General features: G+C 32.0%; 1 protein-coding gene across 1 annotated transcript in view; it reads right to left on the reverse strand.

The window, feature by feature from the left end:
* Positions 1-25,966, reverse strand: part of LOC145679460 (aminopeptidase Ey-like) — a 114,413-nt gene that overhangs the window by 11,029 nt on the left and 77,418 nt on the right. Inside the window, exons 10-13 of the mRNA XM_081750040.1 lie at positions 18,368-18,567; positions 16,177-16,344; positions 7,912-8,055; positions 29-98 (exon numbers count right to left, since the gene is read on the reverse strand). Of these exons, the coding sequence (XP_081606166.1) occupies positions 29-98; positions 7,912-8,055; positions 16,177-16,344; positions 18,368-18,567 (582 nt within the window). The remainder of the gene's footprint in view (positions 1-28; positions 99-7,911; positions 8,056-16,176; positions 16,345-18,367; positions 18,568-25,966) is intronic.

Here is a 25,966-nt window from a genome sequence, read left to right on the forward strand (position 1 = left end):
TAAAACAGAACATTTATAGGAAACTTACTTCATGAAGTTCTTTCTCGGAACACATATTGCTGGACACCGCTCGTAATAAACTATCAATTTGACCATATCTGAAATTGATAATATTTGGAATAAATTTGTGTAATTGCGTTCGGAAAATTTTTATTTTATAAATTATGTTAGTTGGTAGATATGAATTTGAAGTTTTCAACTGCTCTTAATGATCTTGGTAAGTGCCTATAATTTGCATTGGCTAGTCACACAATCCCAGGAATGTCCACTTTGGAGAAGAACATCAAGTCTCAATCCAGTCGTACATTTCCATTCTTTATATATCATTATATCTATATCTAGATAGGAGTTCGTGCAGAAATATATTGATTGATTTCTTTATTTCTGAACACACACAAATAATAAATGAAATTTAAAATTCTGAAATTAAAATAAATTTAAAGATGTTAGTCTATTATTACTATTATTATTATTATTATTATTATTATTATTATTATTATTATTATTATTATTTAAATAATATATGCAAAGTCACAATTCAAAATCATTCTGAGTTTCGAGCACATTCGAATCTCGAATATAATTTTTTTTCAATCGTGTTTTATCTGTGATTTTATTATTATACTTTCAAGCTATACTATACATAAGTGTCGGAAGTCTTATACAATGAGTTTATCCATCTATTTGTCTGTCCGACTGTCTATTAAAGCAAAAACATTAAGAGAGATCTAGAAGCGAATTTCTTGCAATCGCTTCAGCACCTCAATGATAGATTTTCTTTCCGTTGACTCGATTCAAACCGGACGTGGTAGAAATCAGCAATTTCTGATTTTAACGTTCATCGCTATACTACAGAAATGGAAATAAATAATGACAACATTATTTTCAGTCAAATCAGCGTCTCAAGAAGACATACCATCAGCATCTGCAACATACTATCAAAACCAGAAATGGTCGGAATTTACTAATACTTCCGGTTTCAATACTTATTTACATACAGCAAAAACGGTAAGGGATAGTAAGTAATGGCTTTTTGATATAGATTCAGCGTCCGAGGAACAGAAGCTATCCTTGATCTTATTCCTCTATTGCAACCGTGGGAATAGATGTACTACTTCAAGTGAGAGTATTGAATCCACATAGTTTATAAGTCTATTGTAGTTTCATGCTATGAAACGAAACTCACTCATTATTATTATTATTACCTCCACTAATACAGTTCTTGGTTACTGTAATCTTTTATTGAGTCTCGGAAGACTTAATATTAATGCAGGGTATCTTATACGGATCGGCATATTGAGAGAAAGTTTCTTATAATATTTACAGAAATGTCTAAGTGCCAAATCGAGTATATATTCATACATACTTACCAATATAATAGCTATTATATTGGTAAGTATGTATGAATATTAGTGGAAACCAATAAGAGAAAATTATGCACTAAATGAGGTATGATTAACTATTTGAAAGCAATGCTTGCATGTGAAGTTCCATATGAAGTTTGAGATGCCTTTAGATTGTATTTTTATTTAGCCAATGGTGTGGAAAGTTTGTATCATTGTTTGCTATTTTGAGTGCAGGTAACTAATACTGTGCTATACAAATATATGTAATATTTTACAAATATTTGATACTAGAATACTGATGTGCAGTGCGTTTTTGCACAATTTAAAATTATGAAACAAGACCAGTTTCTGAGTACAGCGAACTGAATGTTGAATTATGAATATGTGTTTAGAAGTTTTCTGTACATATATTTTTTTAAAAAAAGTAAAATAGTAATTCTTGCATGATATAAAAAGAATATGAAATGTAAGAAGCTACTGAGTAAGTTGCTCTTCCCAAAGAAATCTGTAACTATTTGTAAAACCTGGTTTATATTGACTACACTACTTTAGAAAGGAAACCTGACCTACGCTTACCAATTGAAGCCAAGAGATAACGAAGTAATAAAATTGTAAAACTACTTCTGAAATCTTGTTTATATTTACTATTTCAAAAACATTATTTATTTTTATTAATTGAAATCATGGACTAGCAAAAGAATATAACTAAAACTACTTTCTAAATCTGATTTATAATTGTACTACTTTAAAAACCTGATCTTCATTTCAACTGAAGCCAAATTATATGCTAACTCTAAACATACCCATTCACACAATAAGGTTAGTTCCGAAAGTTGTTGAACTTTCGTAGTTTCTGTCTCAAATCACATTACGTCATAGATTTCTGATGAGTTGTCATGTAAAATTTAAGAATTAAAAATAATAATAGTGATTTCGTAGTATATTTATTTGTTGATACGTCATAGTACTTGTTAGGCAGTATGTTTGTTAGAGAATAAAGCACATGCAGAACACACACACACACACACACACACACACACACACACATATATATATATATATATATATATATATATATATATATATATATATATATATATATATATATATATAATTTTTGATATTACAGCTATGTTTACTACATAATTTGGTACAGAGGAATTTCAATTGCACTTACTTAAATAACATCGTTAAGTAGTTAAGTTTTAGTTGTTTTATCAGGACGATAGGGTTTAAGATATTTGTAATTTAAGTTAATACTACGATTCAGTACGTTTAGCAAAAATGATTAATTAAGTTTATTAAACTTACGGTTCTATCTTTTATTCTCGGCTTTTCTTTAACTTTTTTCTAAGAGACTTTAATTAACAACAGATATTAACCAATATGCTTGTTGATTTTAATATCTTCTTGTACATTTCCTGTCATTTGTAAGTCTGTACAGGTATGTATTTTAGATAAATTATAATTTCGTATATTAAAGTTTAGCGTTCCAGAAAATGAATCCGTAACTTAATTCAATTTTCGAAATGTGTGTGGAAGATGGTATCTCATTAATAATAATAACGGAATAAAAAACATTTACGTAATACATATCTTAACACAGGTAGTAAGATATATTTCAGTATCGGTGATTAAATTTTAGTTTTTTAAACTATTATGTAGGTAGTGAGCAAGATAGTAATATTGCGATGCAAACTAGTTCGCTGATATTGTAACTAGCCAGTTATAAACTTTTTATTTATGTTATACTTTAGTTTTAAATTTAACTTTTAAAAATAAACAAAACAAAAAATTCCTTTATCTAAATACAAATTAAAACTCTATAATAAAATGTTAAAAATTATATAATTTGTCTGCGAATTTGTTTTATGTGCTGAAGACAGTTTAACTTACATAATGAACTTTTTCATTATGTAAATCTTGCGTTGACAGATTTTTTCGTTTAAACCAAATTTTAACTTGTACATAAACCCAAATTTCTGGGTCATGCTATAAATCTACATCACTTTGGGTAACAACCTCAACAAAAAAAAAAAAAAAAATAGTATATAACCTTACAATATTTCCAAAATAGGGAGAGAGCGACAAAAAATTACATCGTTAATAATTTCAATGTAACTAAGTTATTTAAAACAATTTTATCTTAAACTTCAAACATTAAATTTTACATCAAATAAAATTTAAAAAGTCACTGTTGTATCAATAAAAACTTGAGTTAAAATTAAACCTGGAGGGACTGTCGTAAAACAATAATCTTCAACAAAAAAATCAGGTATGTGCTTAAAAAATCTGTCAACTGCCAAAATGTCTCTACACATAAACCAATTCACAAACATCTCATAACTTCACTAAAAATTAAAATCAATCACACATTTAAGGCTTATATCTTTTATTCACGCCTAAAATTTCCTAGTTTATTTAATGTTACATAACACTTCTATCAAAAAGATAAAACAAAGTTGGTTATGTTTAAAAAAGTAAACCTCTCGCAATGTACCCCCATTAAAATAAACCTTAAACATAACCACAATATTAACAGAACAAAAAGTTGAACAAAATACATATATACGTCTACTAACATAGATAGAAAGCATTGTGAACTAAAGTAACGTTTTCAAAGTTTTTGAAGTTTATATTTCTTACTGAAGATACAACCGTATCTCACCGTCAGATTCTATAGCATTTAGTACTATCATCATCTAATTCTTTCTTCTTTTAAAATTCTCTTATTTTTTACGTAAAGAAAGATTGAGATTTTTTCCCTAAAAGGTGGGCATACTTACAACGGACATCACCCAAATGTCCGGCTCCGATTTCAATGAAATTTTCTTTTCTGATAGAAGGCATTGTTTGTGATGACAGAAAGTTTTGCCATGGCACATGCTTTCTATTTTTTTTTTTTTTTAAATAATTTTTAAGAGTTGTGATGTGGTTATTAGAGATTACTGCAGGAGTCCCTTACTAACCTTTGTAAACGGAGCGTTAATGAAAGAACAATCATGTAGATACATATAAGGCCTAGGGGGAAGTCGTATGGTAGGTATGACCTTGACGGCAGCCATCTTGAAATCCGTCAGTTTGAATTAAGGTCAAATTTTTTAAATGGGAATCGGGTAATATGATACATAATTTTGGTCTAGAATTTGATCAGAAAAACAACGGTGAGGTTAGTTTTAAGATACGCACATTTGGAGAAAAGTTACAGGCATATTAATTGTTTATACTTACTATGTGCGTAAGTCCCTTACCTCCGCTTCAAACCTGCGTATTAATGATAATAAGTAGATAAAAGCTTCGGTAATACATATTATGCCAAGAGGCGAGTGGTACGGTAAGGATAACTTTGACGGCAGCAATCTTGAAATCCGCCGTTTTGAATTAAAGTGAAGTTTTAACAATAAAAACCATAGCATGTGACACCTCGTTTTAATAGCAAATTTTCCCAGAAAGCCAATGGTATGCTTATTTTTGGTCTATAGTTAACCAGTATGAATTTAGGACTGCTTCTAATGTGCACCAAACGTCCATCATTCGAACTTTCAAATTAGCAACACTCCTAATTTTAACCGTATGTTTTAAGATTCCAACTCTCACTTTGCAATTGTTGCCATGGCTCATATTTTCTAAATTTATTACATTTTTTAAGAGTTGCGATTTGTCAGTTTATGAATAGTGTTGTGATAGTGTTCATGAATAGTTCAAAATTCAGAAAGATTGCTGGATGCTTATTCCAACACTATTCATGCTTATTCCATCACTACCGTTGTCAAGCAAAGTAACGGTATTTTTTGTAAGAATCGCTCTACGAAAGTGATTTTTGACAATGAATCGGTATTTCCTGTAAGAATCGCTCTACGAAAGCGATTCTTTACAATGAATAACTAACCAGGGTGGAATAACTTTTGTAGATAGCTTTATTGTGGTTAAAGTAACTATCTCGCCCATAAAATATCTTTTCAGATGAATCACTGCGCAAAACAATATTCAAAACTTAGTACAGGCTACTAATGGGCAAAAAGACGCACAAACATGATATCCTACATAAGAAATTACGGTGCACTGCGTCATAGGTAGTTAGTATTCGTTCACAGAGGCTTCTGCAATAGGACAAAAGTATGGTATGCGTGGCTATGATTGGGTACATATGGCCACATAACCTAAGATGTGAATAAAAAAAGCTGCTAGTACATGAACTTGAAGACGACCATGTTCTCGTGGAACAAAATATATGAGAGCAATAGCTCTCTAGTATTCAAACTAACCACACTTGTACAACGAATGACGTAATCGTTTCCTTTCAAGAGAGAAAATTGTAACATCACAAGTCTTGAAAAATTATTAAATGTTTTTAGGAGAAAGGAAGTTCAAAATTATTATAATTATTCACAAAAATTGAAACCGTAAATGACAGTTCTAAATATTTTAAATATGATGAATCAAGTGTGATATGTTAGAACTAACTGACATTATTATATGCAACAATGTACTAATCTCCTAGTAACAAATTTATAATGCTTGTAGACGTACTTTTGATATGATTGTAATCATTTTATAGCTTTGGGAAGTAAATGAAGTTAAACTGTTTTCATGGTACTACTTCTGTTATATATTTTCGCTTATCGAATGCCGTCTATATCTCTGCAAAATGAATATTATTTATATTGTTGATAGAAAAATAGAAGTATTTACATTTATTATCGAAATTAAATGAGACTTCCAACAAAAGCGATCATGTAAAAGTTACTTGTACCTTATTTTGATATTTTGTGAGTATAGATTAATCTTCGATTATATTGGATTAATGACTTAATAAAATGTTGCACGTAATTTTATTCAGCGACATACATGTGTATGTCTACGCAGTACATGTAAAGGATACTGCGTAGATAACCTGTACGTGTATAAGTTAACAACATGTAGGAAATATATGTTGACAATATTCTGTTTATATTTCATTGCCCTTTTTAAAAATATTTTAGTGTCAGTCATGGCATTAAGGAGATCGCTAATGATAAACACACGGGCTTTTCTACTAATATAAATTCCCAGGAAATGTTAATATTTCATATTAAGATTGAATTATGTCCTAGGTACTTTGGAAATATTTATTTAATTTAATATATACTAAAGTAAAAAAAAAAAAGTTAAAAATACCTTTCAAGTTCCTCAAGTTCTTTGTATTTTTAAATTTGCGACATATATACACAGAAAGTAATTACATCACGTTATACCCACAATATAAAATTTCTTTGCTTGGAAAATAATATAAATAAGTGGAATATTGTGGGATAGAGGAATTTAGGAGTTCTTTTGAACTGTTAACAGTCTGGGTAAGAAGTACTATTTAAAAGTACTATGCCTAGTACAAGATAAGATTTGTTTTGTTTATATTGATTGGGGTATTATAATTATGATTGGGCGAGTGTAAGTGATCCTATGAATATTAAGATTACAGAGAAGGTTTACTAGATTATGTGAAGAGTCTTAAATGTTATAAATGAGATGAGGTATTATTATTATTATTATTATTATTATTATTATTGATTAGGTCTAAAGCTACCAATCATTAGAGAATGTGACTACAATATTGCCTAGAATAACTTCTTATTTATCATCTTGCTTTCATATACTAGCATATTACACGCTTTGTCATTTTGATTTAATGTTGTTGGTGTGGTGGTAGTCCTAAACGCTTCCCTGAAATTTAAAATTCTTTCAGTCATCAGTATGGATCATTTGTCCTAAGGATATATTCATTTTCGTGTATCGAAAAGTTTATGTTCCATCAAAAGTATCTTTCTTTTTTTTAGTGTTTCTCGACAAAGGTAGTAAGAAGCACATATCATCAGTGAATTTCATAGTATACTTCTCTCTTGAATGTGCATCTAAGAATATCATGTGGACTAGTTGTACATTACAGTTCATAACACGCATAGATGTAGAATGATAGTCTAAGGAACATAACGTTTCACATTGAGGTTAAAATTACAAAATGTTTTGTAAAGGCATTTCTTGTCAAGACAGCCAACGAATAAATTCCAAATGTTACTCAATTAAAGTATTATTTATTGTTTCATTAAATATTAATTTCTCATGTAATTATTACAGTTAAATACCTAACATAAGTTTACTGATAAAAGTCCAAAATAGAAAGATTTTGTTTTGGAAACAGAGCACTATCAAAAAAGGTATTAATAAAACCTTGCTTAATCTTGTTAACAATTGTTCAGATAGATCAAAATCATAATTATTGAATATTTTTGCTCACGAAGATCACACATTTTGCAATACTTTCTTGTTTTGCCATAACGTAACTATCAATTTCTTGTGCTCGATTTAGTTGGTTTCGTTTATGGATTGTTATTAATTTAGCAGTTATTCATAGAATCCCAACTTTCTTTAAAACTAAATATATTTTGCGTGTTCTGATATTGTGACAATTGTTGAGAAAAAAAGTTTTTTTGTTCCACGAAGCTTTAATTTAAATATTTTACATAATTTTATATCTTTTACGTTTTATCTTAAAATACTTTTATTTATGCAGTATATAACATATACTTACTTTCTTCTAATTATTCCAAAGTTGTTAAAAAGAAATTCTTTTGCAACACTATAACCAATATCGTTGTTGCACACTGCAAAGAACACAGTTTTCCGATCTTGCCGTCGAATACCAGAAATATCATCAAGAGTCCAACCAAGATATCTGTAGAAAGAGAAATGTCACACTTACTTCGTACTTAAAGAAACGTAGAAAATTTCAACTTAATTTTTAAGATATATTAGTGAAAGGAGGAAACGACCGATTTATACTTACACCACAATCATCTGTAGGTGCGAATACAATAACTTACAAAGAGTGAAAAAGTGACTTGACTGGACCGGGACTCGAACCCGGGATCTCTGGCATACCATGCCGATGCGTTAACCACTAAATCGGTTGTTGCCACCTTTCATTAATATATGAAATAATAACCGTCACTAGGTGTTGGACACTGGATTGTCCAAGCACAGCAACTAGGCTGTGGTACGAGCCATGTGGTCTGAGTGGAGAGCACCGACTGCAGGAGTGAGAGAGTATTTGGCTGTTCTGGGAGGCAGTGAGTAATCTACACCCCCCAACACCCCCCAAATTTCTTTACGTATACCCCTGGATGGAAAAGGAATACTCCCCCAAATCCAATTGTATCATTCAGTATGATACAGGTTATTTATTATGTCAAGTTAAAAAAAGGTTTAGCGTTTAGGAAAGAAGGCAATATTTTTATTTATTTATTTCACTTCAAAATACGAAACGACCTCGTTCTCATGTACAGTTTCGAGAACCACATTACCTCATTGTTTCGGGCGGTGTTTCGATCAAAACAATTGACAAAACAGACCCGCTCATACCTACCCTCCTGGGCTCCGCGGTCGTTTCCGAGAAAAGAGATTGATGGACAGATGCAGATGACATAAATTGGCAACGTTTTGAGCGGTCATTCACCTACCTCCTCCTCAATAAGGAAAAATGTGACAATATAGTAATAAACCTATACCAGATTCAGTTGGTACGTGGTGTATCAACGGACGGAAGTTAGAAGAGTGTAGTCAAAACATTTTTAGAAATGAAGAGATCGATCGAGGTAAGAATTATATATATATATATATATATATATATATATATATATATATATATATATATATATATATATATATATATATATATATATATATATATATATATTAGACTGAGTCTAGTGTTATGCAGGAACGCATTTGTCGCTAGCTTAATTTTTTGTAAAGTATATTTTTATTCACGTAAATTCATTGAGTGGATTATTAAAATTGCATTAAAAAAGACTAAACAGAAAGATACAAAATATTTGTAAATTGGAAAACTGGATTTCTGCAAAACAATTAAATCAATTAATAATTTTCTTATGAAAGATGTTCAGAGCCAATAATGTAGCCAGGAAGGGGCACGAGCAGAGATTAAGAGATCAAATAATATTACAACAATTAACGTTAACAACAGGTTAGAATGTTAAAAAATTGAAATTGCAACTATGTACAGTATTACTAATTACTAAACGAATGTGATTTCAGCATTTGACGAGGGAATTTTTTCCCAATTAATATTTTGAAAAAAATCACCTACTAAAATTTGCTGGGGTGAATAAATTGAAATAATGGCAGAATTTTGAAAAAAAAAGTAATTCGTATGTAATCAATTCATATGTAATTACTGGGTAAAATAGTGGTGATTAATTCCTAATACAGTGAAACCTCTCTTAACAGTCATCTCTCAATAGTGGACACCTTCATAAAACGACAAACTTTCTTATTCTCCCATGCCATATATATATATATGTCGTATGGTGTTATGAGAGAGAACTCTTCCTTTTAGGGACAGCTCTCATTTGCGGACAACGTGTTCCACCGATGTCCGTTTTGAAGGTTTCACTGTATTACTTAGTTTAATAATAATAATAAATGCTCAAATGTGTGAACTTCCTATATTGAACCTACCACTGCGAAGAGCTGATCTTCTTCTTCTTCTTCTTCTTCTTTTATTATTATTATTATTATTATTATTATTTTCCCCAAAAGCATTTTGAATTACAGTATTACGTAGTATTTTAATTTCGAGTCATTTCTTTACTGACGCGATCCTCCTCAGAATAATATACAGCACAACTTATAATAATTTTATTTAGTTGGTACATACTATTCAGGCTGTACAATAGGATCTATCGATAAAACTTTTTTTTTTTTTTTCGAAATCATGTTATTCTTAGTGCCCATTTTTGCCGAGTTACTATAACATATATGAAGTATCAAATCGACGCTTCAATTTTTAAAGTTGCAGCCATTGGCTTGAAATTTTTTTTTTTTAAATATGAAAAATCGAAGATTTTTTTTTTTAAGTCAAATGCTGTACTTATTACCTTACACTGTGTTATCCTTAGTAAAAATTGACGTTATTTATAGTTAGTGTAAATAGTGAGACTGCCAAAAGTGCTCAAATATTTCTGTAATCTCTTCAAGAAACAGTCTTTAAATTAAGACGAAATGATATTTCTGTTGAGTGTGGAGTACAACTTGCTCAATCAAATATGGGGATGGGAAATATCATAACTCAAGATCAGATGAGTCAATTTTTTTTATTGGTTTGTTATTTAGCAGGAGAAAATAACGGATTTGAACTTTGTTTTCTCTTTGTATTAATATGAAATATTTGAACTTAGTTTCCTATTCGTGTTAATATGAAATTTTATTTTAATGATCCAATGTACAGAAATTAATCTATTACAAAGTGTAATTTTTTTTTAGCAGTTTGAACTCCATAAATGAAAGCTGCGAGGGAGGGGGGAACATGGAACGAGTTACTCTTGCTAACAGTTGCGTAACAAAATATACTGTTTTCTTTGAGTTTGTTTAAAAATGTATATCACTATTCTGAGAGCACCCCTGTTTTATTTTGAACACGTCCCCCCCCCGAAGCTAAAATTTCTGGCGTACTTACCGCTGGGAGGCGGAATGGGTGGCGTATGGTTAACGCATCGGCATGATATGGCAGAGATCCCGAGTTCGAGTTTTGGTCCAGTCAAATCATTTTTTCACTCTTTATAAATTATTAATTTTTAAGACTTTTCATTACACTCCCTCATCTCTCTGATATTTTATAAATAACAACAAATAATACGACAATTTTGGAAAACCCACTTAACACATGCTTTTTCTGATACGCAGATTGACGTTTAACGTAATCCATACTATCTGGAATTGACCCTTTATAGTGGTACACTTACTATGTGCTAATGACTAATAGTTCTTTACCAGAAACTTTAATATAACTCAGAAATCTCAAAGCTCCAACAAATGCATCTAAATTTCCAACTTGTATGAAATGATCTAGAACTATTTATTATTAGATTATTGAATATGATTTTGTCAATACTAGACGGCTAGGGGTCCAACTTTTCTGATATCAGGAACTGGGACGCATCACTAGATAGTGTCCCGAGAAATGGGAAGGGCGGGGAGGATTTCTGCAAGTGCAACCGCTTTCCGGATCTGTCCCCCCTGCTGTCCCACCAACTAGTACTTTTAGGAGATCTGAACTTACCTGGTTAAGACATCAAAGAACATTTCCAAAAGGGGATTACAGAACTTTTCCCGGATTGCCCTTAGGTCTCAACAATGAGATGAGCTTCAAGTACCGAGAGGTTCGGATGTCTCGTTTCGAAATCTTCACGGACATCCATTTGATCGCTTAGACCATGGCACACAAAAATATCATTCGTACACGCAACAAAAACACATCAAATAAAGTAATATTATGCTTATTTATTAAATGCAGTATGTGTAAAAAAATATATAGAAGAAAAACAATCACAACACTAAACACTGATATAGATGTAAACACTTAAGTATTTCCACAAACATAAAATTACACTTCACATTTCACGAGATAATAGCCCTTTGTATCACGTATATAGATGAATGAAATATTATAATTGGGGGTTCGCCACGAACACTTTTCTCACACCACTCACTAATGCACAGGGGGGTTAACACTGTGGGGTAACACTAAAGTAATCCCACGACGGAAGTTCCTAGCTGCTGCGAGAAGAATCCGTAAGAATTGATAGTAGTTTCCAGCAGAATGAACACAGATAGTCACACTGTAGAATTAGGACATTAGAGGACCCGTTTACTACTTATAGGCACTGGGTCTGCGGACCCGGGACTTACTAAACGGGGCTAGCCGCGATACGAGTCCTTGAGCAGGCACTAGACGTATGCCTCTTTACTTAATTCTGTGACAAATTCGGCAAACGTGTTGGCTAAATCGACGCGTGAAGAAAACTCCTAGACTCGAGGTGTTCTAGGTGTGAGTTGGGTTGACCGACTGGTCAATGTTAGCAGTTCATTTTAAAAAGTGATCAGTTTAAGCCACCTGTATGGATATGCAAATTAAATGTTAAAAGAAGTTGCGTTAATTCACAGTTCACTGGCCACGATGCAGGAAAACACGATAACTTGTCGTAAGAACGTGGAGATAAAAACGGACTGAGCGATATGGTTGGCGCCGGTGAGTCCTTCCAACATCTGGTCTTCTGTTCTGGCCTGCCGCAGTATTTCCATAAATAATTGAAGAAAGCACTTAATTCATTTCCAAATAACTATAGAACGTAGTCTTTTTGTATATTAATGAGTAAGGAAGAAACAGTGATAATCCAAGTAATAGAAATACAATTATCAGATATATAGTTCAGATAATGAATGTAGCCTTTGTTACCCACTAAAATTCTCTCACGGTGAAAAAACGTTTGATATATGTATGGGTAAACAATGAAACTCTTTTGTTCTTGATTCGTGGGAAAGAAATTACCGGCAGCTCCCATCAAAGAAGGAAATTATTTGCGTCGCAAAAATAAATTTAAAAAAAGTATAAATTGAAAAATGATTTCTGCCTTTCCAAAATTACTTACGGTTATACAAGTATAAGCACAAAACAACGTTGTATTTTATATTCAGACTTCCCACTTTCCATCATCTCAAATAAATATCTGTAATGGTCATTTGCAATTACAAATAGCAATACAATTTCAAATTATTTATGTATAGAAATATCTGAAATATATATACTTATATATATATATATATATATATATATATATATATATATATATATATATATATATATATATATATATATATATATATATATATATATATGTGTATATATATATATATATATATATATATATATATATATATATATATATATATATATATATATATATATATATATATATATATACTTTTTGAAAAAAAGAAAGAAGAATACTTTTAAAACACGCTATTTAAAAAAAATAGATAAAACTCAAACAAAAGAAGGAAACGTCTGCATTGTTCTAAAAAAAAGGTTTATTTTTCTAATTTGATTTAGTTACTTGTTTGATAATTTCTTACTTTCAAGATTAACATGATTCATTGTTTCTATGTTAATTTCATGTCATGGTTCATTCTGATTGTGAAAATTAAAAATGTATAGAGGAAAATTCCAAAGTTTTGTCATCGGAATATTGTGGTCAATGCATTCAATTTATCGTGTACATTCAAAATATATCATACATGAAATATAATATTTATCAGGAGAAATTTGAGAGGTAACTGTTAACAAACAGACTTTTTATATTGTTTATGAATTCCATATCCTTAATTTGGAACGGATTCTAGGAAAAATATTTTTAAGAGTTCTTTCTTTAATTCCTCATTGAATTTTGTAACCTTTTGTAAATTTTTGTATAAATTACCTATTAGTTTGTTATATTAATTTTGGTTTAATTTTCTACATAAAAATATTTTCCTAGTATAGTGGTAATATCTTTATGGAACAGCTGGAATAGTTTGTTTTTCTCATTTATGCTTATGCGTATGATTGACATTATTCTAAAACCCTTAATTATTTTTAAATGTATTTTCTAAGGGTAAGAAACCCATTAACTGGCTTACTTCAAGCAAGTGCTGCGACTTGCTCACTTCTCCCATCTGTACTTCAATTCCAAGTGAGAAGAATGTTTTATTCTGAATAAAAGAGAAGAGATACTAATTTTACGAATGTACGACTAGCGAGGAAGCAGTGGAATCTGTATCGTTGAGCGCTTCCCTTTAGTGTATTGAACACAGTGGAAATTTAGCGTTTTGTCCAGTTCAATTTGTTTATATAATTTTATTTTGCTAAGCTATAAATCAACACGTTCATACTTTGTTATAACATTGTATGTGATATTTTGTCAGTTTTTGAGAAAAATCAGAAAAATCTTAGGTTTCAATACTTCTAGTTAAATCTGTGCAAATAAGATGACAACGGAATAGCTAGGTGACTGTTCCAAGTTCATGGGCTCGGAAATTTCGTCTTGCATAAAATCATAGACAATGACAGAATTCAATCAGCCCATGTGTGATCGAGATGCAATTATGTCCATTGGATCACTGAATTTTACAATATAACAGGGTTATTTGAATTGACAGGTTTATTTAAAACTTCACGTTACAGAATTTAAAACCAAAAGAAAATTTTACACGCGATATTTCCAAAGTACTTACTATAATTTCGCGAAATAACAAACCAGATACTCGTTAAGTGATAACTAACAATGTTTGCCATATTTATTTTGTTACAGAGAATTGAGCTGAAATTTTTCAGAAATCAGTAATAAAATAATTTTCATTTAGATAGTACGCCACATGAATAGTCCTGAAGGCATCTCCGTCAAATTACTGTGTTAAAAAATTTTGGTTATGTAAGGATCGATACTCAAGTGGACGAGTAACATTGCCATGACGAGCATACATAATTATAATGAAAGAAAGAAAAAGGAAAAAGAAAGAAAATTTTAAAAAAAATATATTAGAACATCTGTTTAGTTCACAACTTTCCTTCATCAAAACAGGAATTAGTACTTAGAAGACATGAAAAGGGTGGCAAGTCAGGGAACAGAAACAACTACATTGAGCTACTGAATTTGATTGCAAAATGTAATTTGAAATTTGCAAACCATTTTCCAAACGCAAGAAATTTTCCTGGAATTTCCAATACAATTCAAAATGGCCTAAATAGTTGTATAGGAGAGGTAATGTTTAACGAAATGGAGGTACAATTTTTCATTTGTCCTTTGTTGCAATATTATATGACAAAATAAGAGACACAACAAATAAGGCACCACTTTAAAGACTTTTACACTACGTGACAACGATGTTGGAAGAAAGATGTCTATAGTTTACTAACGTTACTGGAAATCGATCGGTTGCAGCTTTGGACAAGCACACACAAAAATGAAAATACATTTTTGTTTTCATTTCAATTTAGACTAATGGATGGTTAACAAAAGTGAATGACTGTGAAAGAACTGGTCGAATAAAGAATATGGGATGAAACGGGAGAACACCAAGAAAACCCACATTACCTTAAATAGTTATTTTTAGTGTATGGTCCCACAGTTATGCCCTTTAGGCTAAAGGAGACGAGTGATTAATGAAAGGAAATGATTGTGAAGTTAAATTTTCTGTGCTCCTCCACTAAGAATCGAACCCAGTACTACATGCATTAAAGGCACACGCGCTAGCCACTAGACGAACCGAGGGGGTTAATATTACCAGAGAGTTTGTTCTGCTGGCGAGGGGTGTGTTGCCATTTATGACCTGTTCTACACCCGGAAACATCACAAGCCACTGTTATAGTACCATAGGAGCATTTTTCATTTATTTTACATTCATTCTTATAAACAATCATATATTTCAAAATTCTTTTTATTTTCTGTAGTAACAGAATACCATACTGTTTAAATAATTCACTACAAGATTGATTTAGTTGCTTGAAGCACTCATTTTTTATTATCTTCTTTTCTATTCTTAAGAAACCAAAACTTTTTAAATTTTCCAAAACAATAAACTTTAGTAAGGGAAAGTGAATGAAAAGTAATACAGATTTGTTGCTACTTCAAAGGTTAGTTTGTTCTTGTTATTTCATGGCAGAACGACATTTCTATAGAATTCGATTATATTTTCTACAGTATTTGGGTAACTTCTTGAAGTATACTACTGAATCATAGGATACTTTAATTACGTTTAACCAGTGTTTATCAGCAAATGGTATATATGATATTCTACTGTTTTTATGCTTCTAAATTATGTGTGCAACTTATACAAAATATCTTCTATACAAAACTCTTCATAACCAAATACACTCCAATTTTTTTTTATCTTATTAATTTTATACGTATTTTCGATATCGAAATTACATTTGAAAGATATTTTCAAATCAAAAACTTACCTTTTAAGAATGGAGAGTTTGCGAGAACATCCAAGAGAAGATAAAATTATTTCTTTTTCAATGGCAACATTACTTTCCAGAAATCTTCTCCATGCAAAGTCCCATTCATTTATGCTACCGTGTTCAATTGCAGTGCAATACACTACGCGTTTCAAATTGGGACTTATCCTGTAAGAAGTAAAAGCGCTTTTTACTTTATTACATTTCGGAAAATTTTTATATTCGTTTTTATCCTTTTATAAGTTTTGTTACTTATTCAGTTGTTTGATGGTTTAAGATTATTTCCAATTAGTAAATTCCTGTGTGAGTTTATCTGTGCGTTATTTGCTTCTGTGTCAACGTTTTTAGAAACCAAGCAACTGCATTATTATAGTCATGCAAAATTAAACAAGCAATGTACTTTTCTTTTAAAAAGTTTTCTACTTATGACCACGATATTTTGATAACAAGACTCTCTATTAATTTCTTCAAGAAGAAGAAAAAATATGAATTTGTTTGATATAAATGTTGGATTGTTTTTCAAAGTAAAGTGGATACCCAGATATTTTTCCAAACAGAATTATATTTAGTTCTAAATATAATTACAACTCTAGTTAGATTTGCATATTCAATGTTCAATCTTGTTATAAATAAATAAAAAAGTCAAGGAAGAAAATTAAAAGCTTTGAAAGAAGAGATAAATCAAAATGTTTTAGTTTTGGTTATTATATATGAAAGTATGTTGATAACATAGTGAAGAAGTATGAAGAAAAACTATAAATTGTTAAATTTGAGTAACGAAAATCCCTAACGTAATAGAGTTTGAATGGTTCTAGGCATACAATATTCTTGAAACAGATGATGAAAATACAGTACGTTGATGACGAAGTTATGAAGGACATAATTAAGAAAAAGATCTGGTATATGCAGCAACTATTATGCAAACGACGGAAGAATGAAAGAGCTACGGAGAAAATAAGAGAAATCATAGACAGGAAAAATAGAAAAGAAAAAAGGCCATAAGTATAATGGTAGTGAATGATATTTTGGCGGAAGGTTAGAGTGTGTGTGTGTGTCTGTACGAGTGACTGAGAGAGAAATTGCAGGAATGGTAAGCAACACTAATCAATGGATTGGGTTGGAAACTGCGAATTGGAAACGGCGGTGATGAACTTTCAGATTTTTTTTAAAATCGTTGAAGTGGTATCGACTATATGATGATCCGAACATTCTAGAATTTTAATGTCAGCACCCATTGTATCTTTCATTGGAATTAATTTCAAAATTCCACTTTTATGCTGGTCATCTAATGAGAGCTTTAACAATGAATATAACGTATTCAATTATGTGATGAAATTTTGAACCTGTGATAATTAATCGAGCAGATTCTTTTTAGCTCTGTGTGAGATAACAATATTGGCAAGCGAGTGTAATTTTGTAGAATTATTTTTCAAATAACTTGGGATTTGATATCCTTATTTTTTTTTCAAAAGAAATTAAAAAGGGTTCATATAAATTAGAAGACAAATGAGTCATTTCCAGTATTTACTCAAATTATTCTCAAATGTTCTAATTTATTTGTATTCATTATTATCTTAATATTTTTCTATCTCTTTCTTTTGGCCAATATCGCTAAGCTCATTTGAAATGGAAAAACAAAATCTCAGTGTTTAGTTTGAGTTTTGTTTTTTTCAAAGTTTAGGTAATCGTGATAAATAAATAAATAATAAAAAAGAACTGACTCTTTTGCAGTTTAAAAATATTTATATCATGAATATAAAAAATATTTCATTTTATTTGAGTAGTTGGTACCCTCTTGATGATCTCTCACGCTTCTCAGGAGCAACCCTCAGTTTGGGAAGTGCTGCTTGATTGAATCTACTAAAAGGATAGAATACGAGACGTTGTGATTTATCTTATAAGTACAAAGTATGAGAATATGTTAAAAAAAAAAAAAAAAAACTATAAGTCGGCGCTTGTGGATAATAATGTAAAAAGTTAGTGGAAAACGTTAATAATGTTGGATCTATAACTGCAATAGAATGATCTGGTAACGCTTCTTGCCAGAATACCAATAATGATGCATCACTTCCATCATAAATTAAAATTCAATTAATTCTAATGACGTCGTGGTGTTTGATTATTCCACACAAGTACTAAATAAGTTATAGATACATACATTTCCCCATTTTACATATTGCATTATACTTACGGATTTTGTACGTTAGGATTCTCTTGTTTCATCCAGCTTTTGAATAAATTTTCTGACGTTGCTATGCAATCTAGAATTTCCACTCTACAAGCCCATTTAAGGATTTGAAGACGCTGCATAGTTTCTTCCAAATTGTCCTCGTTATGAGACTGAAATCCAAGCTCTTCATATAATGGAGTCAGTAGTTTTCTCATGTATTTCTGGAAAAATCAGATAAAATATTATCATTGCAATGCCACTCGCTGATCAGAAAGATTGTAATCTGCTCGTTGATTCTTAACATATATATAATGTCTTCGTCAATGAAGTGACGAGTACGGCTCATTTGGATCTCATGTATTTATTATCCAATTTAAGTATGCTAATATACAATAGACTTCAGATTCCACAAAATTCAGTGACAGAGGTAATTAAAATGTTGTGGTGTGATAATATATTTATATTAGATTAGAGGCTGAAGAATAATTAATGTATTTTATTTGTAAATGTATTCTTGTTCCGAATTCCTACACTTTCTTACAAGATTAATCATTTCTTGAGTAATTTTAGTGTTGTAATATGTGAAAAAGCGCAAATTTAATTGCTTACTGAAATTGTTTTTCTTATACCACACCAAACATTTTTTATATATATATTAACAAAATAGATATTATCACTTTGTTTATTCGTTTCTTAACCAAGTACCAATAACTGAAAAGACAAAATTTGACAAATCGGTCAAGTTAAATTTAAAAGTAACTAGTGAGGAAGATGATGGAAATGAAAGAATTCATCTATTTAGAAATACAAAACACATCTTAGTCTGTGAGCGCTAATTCCTAATATTTAACAATCACCACTTCTGTATGTGGTGCCAAAGATGGAAAAGTTAGGTTTTATGTCAAGGTGTGGCCTATGTGCCTAACACTGCTCAGTGAACAACGGACTATCTAGTATTCACTGTGGAAGTAGTTCAAATAATCGCCAGAAGAATGCGTGTGGGTTTATGTCCCACCAGTTCTGAAGTAACATCTGAGTTTTTTACTCGACATTTTCATTTTGGCGCTTAGCACGGATTTTATAGTCAGTCTACAATTTATTAACTATCCAACATAAACAATGTATATAAACTAGAGACAGTTGTTACCCTTTACCTTTAGGACAGTGCAATGTTTAATAAACTTTACCGCCAACTCACATGAAATACACTACCATATTTAGATTTGAGCATTAATATTTGCCTAACCACAAGTTAGTTGGCCAAACGAAAAAGAACAACAGTTAAATGTAAACCGTAAAAGAGCTTTCAATTAAGCACAATTTTGACCCGTAGCGTACAGAAAATAGAATGTTTGCGAGAATTACTAGTCTTCGTAATATCGTTAATAGCTAAGTTAAGTTAAGCATTAGGGTCCAGTCAAATTTTTAACTTGCTTTTGAATATAACAGTATATGTTTGTAGGTAGTATTTCAATTTATTTATGACAGAAAATGAAATGAAAAAAATGAAATGAAATTTTTCAGTTTTACGTCCCACGATTATGCCGGTTAGGCTAAAGGAGACGGTGATGATGATATATGAGTGAAATGGTGGAATGAAAAAAGTGGGAGGAAACGGGAGAACCCCGAGAAAACTCCGAGCACCGGAGGTGAACGCTCTGCCACTGAGCCACCGCGCCCCCTTATTTATGACAGAAATCTGATGATTGTGCATTTTCCTTTTATTAGATGTTATGAAATTATAAGTGCCCGACTTCTTTTATCTTCGAAAATAAAATATAAATTTAAATGTTAAACGGCAGCTATTACACTTCTCAGTTACACGCGCAATTAAGTACAAAATCAAAGAAGATAACTTATTTAATAGTTGGATGTAAGTACATAATAAACCAACATTCAAGATACAGAACAGCAAGAAAAAGAAAGAGTATAGTATATTTTGATAAGTATATGGGAGTTATTATCAATATATAATTTTAAAAGTCTTTATGGAGAAGATAAACATTTTTGCTCCTACTCTTATACTATTCCAGCCTTCTGTCAGTTTAATACAGTTTTAAAATATGTGTATCGAGTTGTAGGAAATAATGTAGGCATGTGAAATACCGGTACGTGGCACATAAACCTTTAAACATTTTATTTTAAAATGAATACAACATTTATTAATATTGTTGGATTGAACTGTTACAATATTACAAAACAAGAGTCGGGCATCTTCCGTTTGGATTAATAAATTACTGTGAATCCTTCTCGGGCTTAGTATTGTAAGAAAAGAAGATAATAATCTCAGCTCAAAACACAACAATTTAGTTATCATTCAAAGTACAGGCATAATAATATAGTTGTAAACCTCAGTCCATTGTTTGTTACAATGTTAGAATGACAGCTTACTTTTGTGCTTGATTTTACCGATGCATGCGTCAGAGTTTTATCATCTAGTGACCTCCGTGATCTGCTTAACATGGCACCCACGTGGGAGCATCACAAGTACTTTTGTGGCCTTAAAAAAATTTTTTTTTTCGTGCTTCAACCCCTAAGTACCTGATGAAACATATAGCGAAACAGCATATTGTGTATAAAATGTATATGATTGTTAAAGACCGGATGTTAGGCAAAATGCCTATTCTTAATACTAGAGACATGATAAAATTGACCATGCTGAAATTTATTTGTGGGATCTTTGCTTCAATTTAAGCCAAATTTACTTTGCTTATTTCACGCTATATTGTCTATTGTATAATTTAAATGCAAAATCTACATCTATTTGTATTTTCTTCAAATCAGGACTTCATAGTAGTAATTGAGTCGTGTATTTAGATTTCTTATTTCAAGAATGGTTTCTATCAGTTCCAATAAATCTAAAATTAAGAGAAAGAGCTTATGTTCAGGTCAAGGTCAAGCTTTGCCTTAATATTTGAAAACAATATCGTCGCAGGGAATGGCTGGATGTGATTCCCATTCTCCCTTTTCGTTTTTTTTCTTTTCTTTTTTTTTTTTTTTTTTTAATGACAGTGTTGCATTACGTACATGCAGCAAGAAAATAGCATATGTTCTTGAAGGCTTGATTGTAGTTTGGCGGTGTGTCCAATCGTGGAGAGGTGTGTGTATGTTCTTTGAACCACCTCATTAAACTTAAGAATTCATGAGATATTCAATTCTTGACAGAAAAGGCTTAAGCCCCCTTAAAGCCCAGCCCTCTTAAGATACGTGCTTTAATAAATCCTTACCATATATATATATATATATATATATATATATATATATATATATATATATATATATATCTTGATTTTGTGACAAAAGGAGTATTCTGTTCAAATTTCACGTTTCTGCCTATAGTATGGTTTGGCCAATGATGAGTCAGCTATTTTTGCTTTTTAAATTTTATTTACATTATGGGCAAAGCTATTTATTGCCATTTTATGCAAATTTGGTAGAAAACCACACTTATAAATTGTCAAAATATAAGAAAATGTTTGTTTGTTAACAAAAGTTTCTTAAATAACTAAATTAAAGTTTTGAAATACCAATTCTATTCCACCTATCGAGTAAAGCATATCTCCATATAAATTACAGTATTATAGAGATAAGTCCTTATAGAAGTGTCCAAATGAGATGCGACGAGCCAATGAGTGATTTTATATTGCATAATGTGAAACGTCTCAATAGCTATAGGTAACCTAGTATCATGTGATAACAGAATGAGATGTCTAACATGAGAGTACAGTAAAATATAGCGTGGTGCACAGAGGTGTAGTACGTTGTAAAAGGGGCGCCTGAGAGAAAAAGTTCTTTGAGTAGAGCAGGAAATTGTGAGGAAAATATTGTAGATTAAGGTAGATTTTTAGGTAGATTAACAATCATCGAAACTGATCTGATCTGGCTTGGCAGAGAATAACATCAAATGGAGAGATTTCTGCCTCTGTTGCGATGAACCTCCAAGTTGCTTACGCCATAAAGTACGCTTGTTAACTTTTTATAAGAAATCAAACACTGCAGTATTCGCAAAGGAGTACAGTAGAGTCACGATTATCCGAACTAATGTGGACGTGACTAACCTCGGATAATCGGGGCTAAGCTAATATACTTTCTGCAAAATGAAGAGCGTACTACACATATAGTGATAAAGGTGCGACGTACAGTATAATAATTAAATAAGTCTATATTAATTGCTTAAGTTAAGAAGTAAACAACAAAACACAGAAAATTTTTAAAAAATAAAATCTCACAGTACATTATTTTGCAAAATTACATTATAAAATATCCTGAGGTTTCGAAGATGATTGTTGACAGCAATATATATGATTGTGGAACTGTTCTGTTACTACGCGCGAAGACGTGACGGTTCATAAAGGAGATAAGAGAGAAAGAATGAGTAGATTTTCCGAATACAACACCAAGAGCCGCTAGATACTCGTGGGTGTTAGAGCTTTATGCTACTGACCCATGGGTGTTTGGACCTTTTCGATTTATTTTCAAACTTTTTTCTTATTTTTGTAAATTTATACCAATTGCCACCTCGCCTCGTAGACTAGGAAAGTTAGGTCAAAAAATGGGTGAACCGGGAACAAATTGCAATAAAATTTCTGTTAACGGGTTCTTATGGAAAAATACATGAGGAAAACGATGGCGAAAAGTCTACCACTCTCCGAGGTGGGATAAGGCCGCTATGGAGAATTTTCCAACATGGCCGCAATGCGTTATTACTATTCGCAAAGTCTCACTTACGCGCCTCCTGTCCCCCACCTAATTAACATAGAACAATGAGTAATACATCTTTGTTAAGTTTATGGAACGCAGATTCCAACGATGTAACATTGTTTCCAATTTTGCCCACCGACTAGAAGAAGAAGAAGAAGATGAAGAAGGAGAAGGAATTTTAAAAATTACAAAATACTCGATTTTTCCGTAAATATCTCATCTCTGGCAACACTGTGTGTACAGCAGCGTAACCAAAAACTCGTTATTACATACTTTACACATTTGTGTGTAAGATGTACAACAATCACTGAGATCTAGGCCGAGGAAGGTGTCCTAATGTGGGATATCGTTTATGGGTTGTATCACCAATTTCAATGGAGGAAATACCAGTAGACTATTATATGAGAACACCCTGTGACCATCCTAATCACCACAGTCTCATGACGTATATATCGTTGTAAAGCTTATAGAATACAGATTTCAACTATGTAGCATTGATTCCTATTTGACCCACCAGATAGAAGAAGAAGAAGGAGAAAGTTGAAAAATTACAAAGTATTTATTTATTTATTATTGAAAACTTATAATTGCTGTATACGCGTGCTCTATCACGGATTTTACTGGAGGAAGTATACCATTGTATGAGAACACCATGCAATGTTATAGTTGTCCTTATTTGTTCCAACTGGAAAATTGACTAATAGAAGTAGAATATGGGCCTTAACAGCCTAACAAAATTGAAGTAGAAAAAACACTAAACTGCGATCTTAGTGTAATGTATAATTTAGTGTTGACTTTTTTTTTATATACAATACCTTAGAGAAACGGTGTTGAAAAGTCTACCACTCTCCGAGAGTGCATATGTCTGCTGTGGTGAATTTCCCACTATTAGCGCCACGTTTCCTATACTTGATATTGTTATATGTTGAGGATTGTTCAATATTTGGAATCTGAGCCTTTATATCAATTGAAAGCAAACTCTTAAACAAGTTTTTTTCGGATATTTTTATTACAATATTTTTTCATGGTACACTACAGTTCGATGAGATAACTCATAGAACAGTTACTGAGTATATTTTCAAGAAAAGTAAACTTATGATGCCTATGAAATCCCTTCAAGAAGTCAAATGTAAAGATGAAACTTTCGTCATTGAGCGTCAACTATCATTCCAACGTCTGTTTCTCTGTGCTCAAACAACTAGCTTTGATTTGAAAGAAATGTTTTCTTACGAGCTCTGCACGTACCCTCCTTCATTATTTAATAGAAGCGGGCATATGAGAGATTCTGGAAAGTTTCAACTTGCTAAATTCATACGAGAGCAAGTAAAAGTCAAAATAAGTCTGCCTGAAGATGTGTAGTATGTCATTAATGGTGAGTTCTTGCTTCACCGCCTACCTTGGAATCAAACACAAACATTTGAAGAAGTAATTCATGATTATCAAAACTATGCTCTCTTCTCACAAAGTATGGGATGCCAACAATTGTTTTCGATGGCTATGGAGACACGTTATCAACAAAGTTGGAAATTCATCGAAAGCGAACAAGAGTTTGAGGGACCAAAAGTACATTTTAGCCCTTCAATGAGCGTTGCTCAAGAAATAATTTTTTCTTTCGAACAAACCAAATAAACAAGCGTTTACGACTTGTCTTTCGTCAAAGTTACAATCAGGTGGCTGTATCACCAAACAAGCTTCTGGTGATGCTGACGTCATGGTCGTCATGGAAAGTGTTGCATTAGCGCGTAAGTATCCTACAACCATTATAAGTGATGCTACTGATCTTTTGGTCCTGTTGATACATCACTTCAGTAATGAGTTTCATCATATTTTTCTCTGCCCGGAGCCAAAGCAAACTGTTAAAACAAAGACTGCCTATGATATTAAGAAAATTACACAAGAACTTGTTGAAGTTTGCTCTCACATTCTTTTTGAGCTTGCTGTGTTAAGGTATGATGAAACATCAGAGCTGTACAGCCTAGGGAAATGTGACTCTATCAAAATGTTAAAGAGGAATGAGATGTTTAAGAAATATGGTGCTGTTTTCAAGACAGCTGGGAAATCGAAAGAAGAATTTCACATTGCTATTCACGAAACTATGATCTACCTTTATGATGGAAATTCAGCAGATACACTAAACGAAATGCGGTTTCAAATGTTCACATCAAGGGTGGCAAAATAAACAGCTCAGGTGAAACCGGAAGGACTACCTCCCTCAGTAAATGCATACACATTCAGGTTCAACAGTGGATGGGTAATGAAATGGATCCATGTAGCTGAGGATGAGAATTGCGTCACGAACATCTGATACCGGCGAAAATGACTCAATCACCAGCACCCAATTATAAAGGCAACAAAGAAAGTTCTGTCGCTTTTTCACCCACCACCTTCGAGTACCGATATATCACCTAAGACGTACCTGGAAGATCAAAAATAGTCGCCATCCGCTAACGCTCTGGAAGGCCATGGATTCCACAGCGATAGAACTTAGTGGACCGTGAAGCGAAGAAGGTATCAAGTGCATTTTGCACCTCTACTAAAGATTTGAACTGGCGTTCTCTAAGGTGATTGTCCAAGGAATGGAACAGGTGATAATCAAACGGTCCAACCTCTGGGGACTATGGTGGATGCAATAGTGTTCTCCATCCAAGGTGTAGAATGGTGTCCCGGGTCATTCCAGCCACGTGGGGCTTAGCGTTGTCCTGTAACAGAAGGACTCTGTGATTCAGAAGTGCTGGATCCAGAGTTGTGAGTTTTTCTTGAACACGGCTCAGCTGCTGACAGTATACAGTTACATTGATGCTCTGACCAGCTGGTAGCAGTTCTCGATGCACGATGCCGTGAGCAGTCTACCATACACACATGCGGACCTTCTTCTGGTGCAGTGCTGGCTTTGGAACCGGTTTGTGGGATGTTAACCAA

The sequence above is a fragment of the Thermobia domestica genome, chromosome 2 (assembly GCF_964235325.1).
Source record: "Thermobia domestica chromosome 2, izTheDome1.hap1.1, whole genome shotgun sequence".
Taxonomy (NCBI): domain Eukaryota; kingdom Metazoa; phylum Arthropoda; class Insecta; order Zygentoma; family Lepismatidae; genus Thermobia; species Thermobia domestica.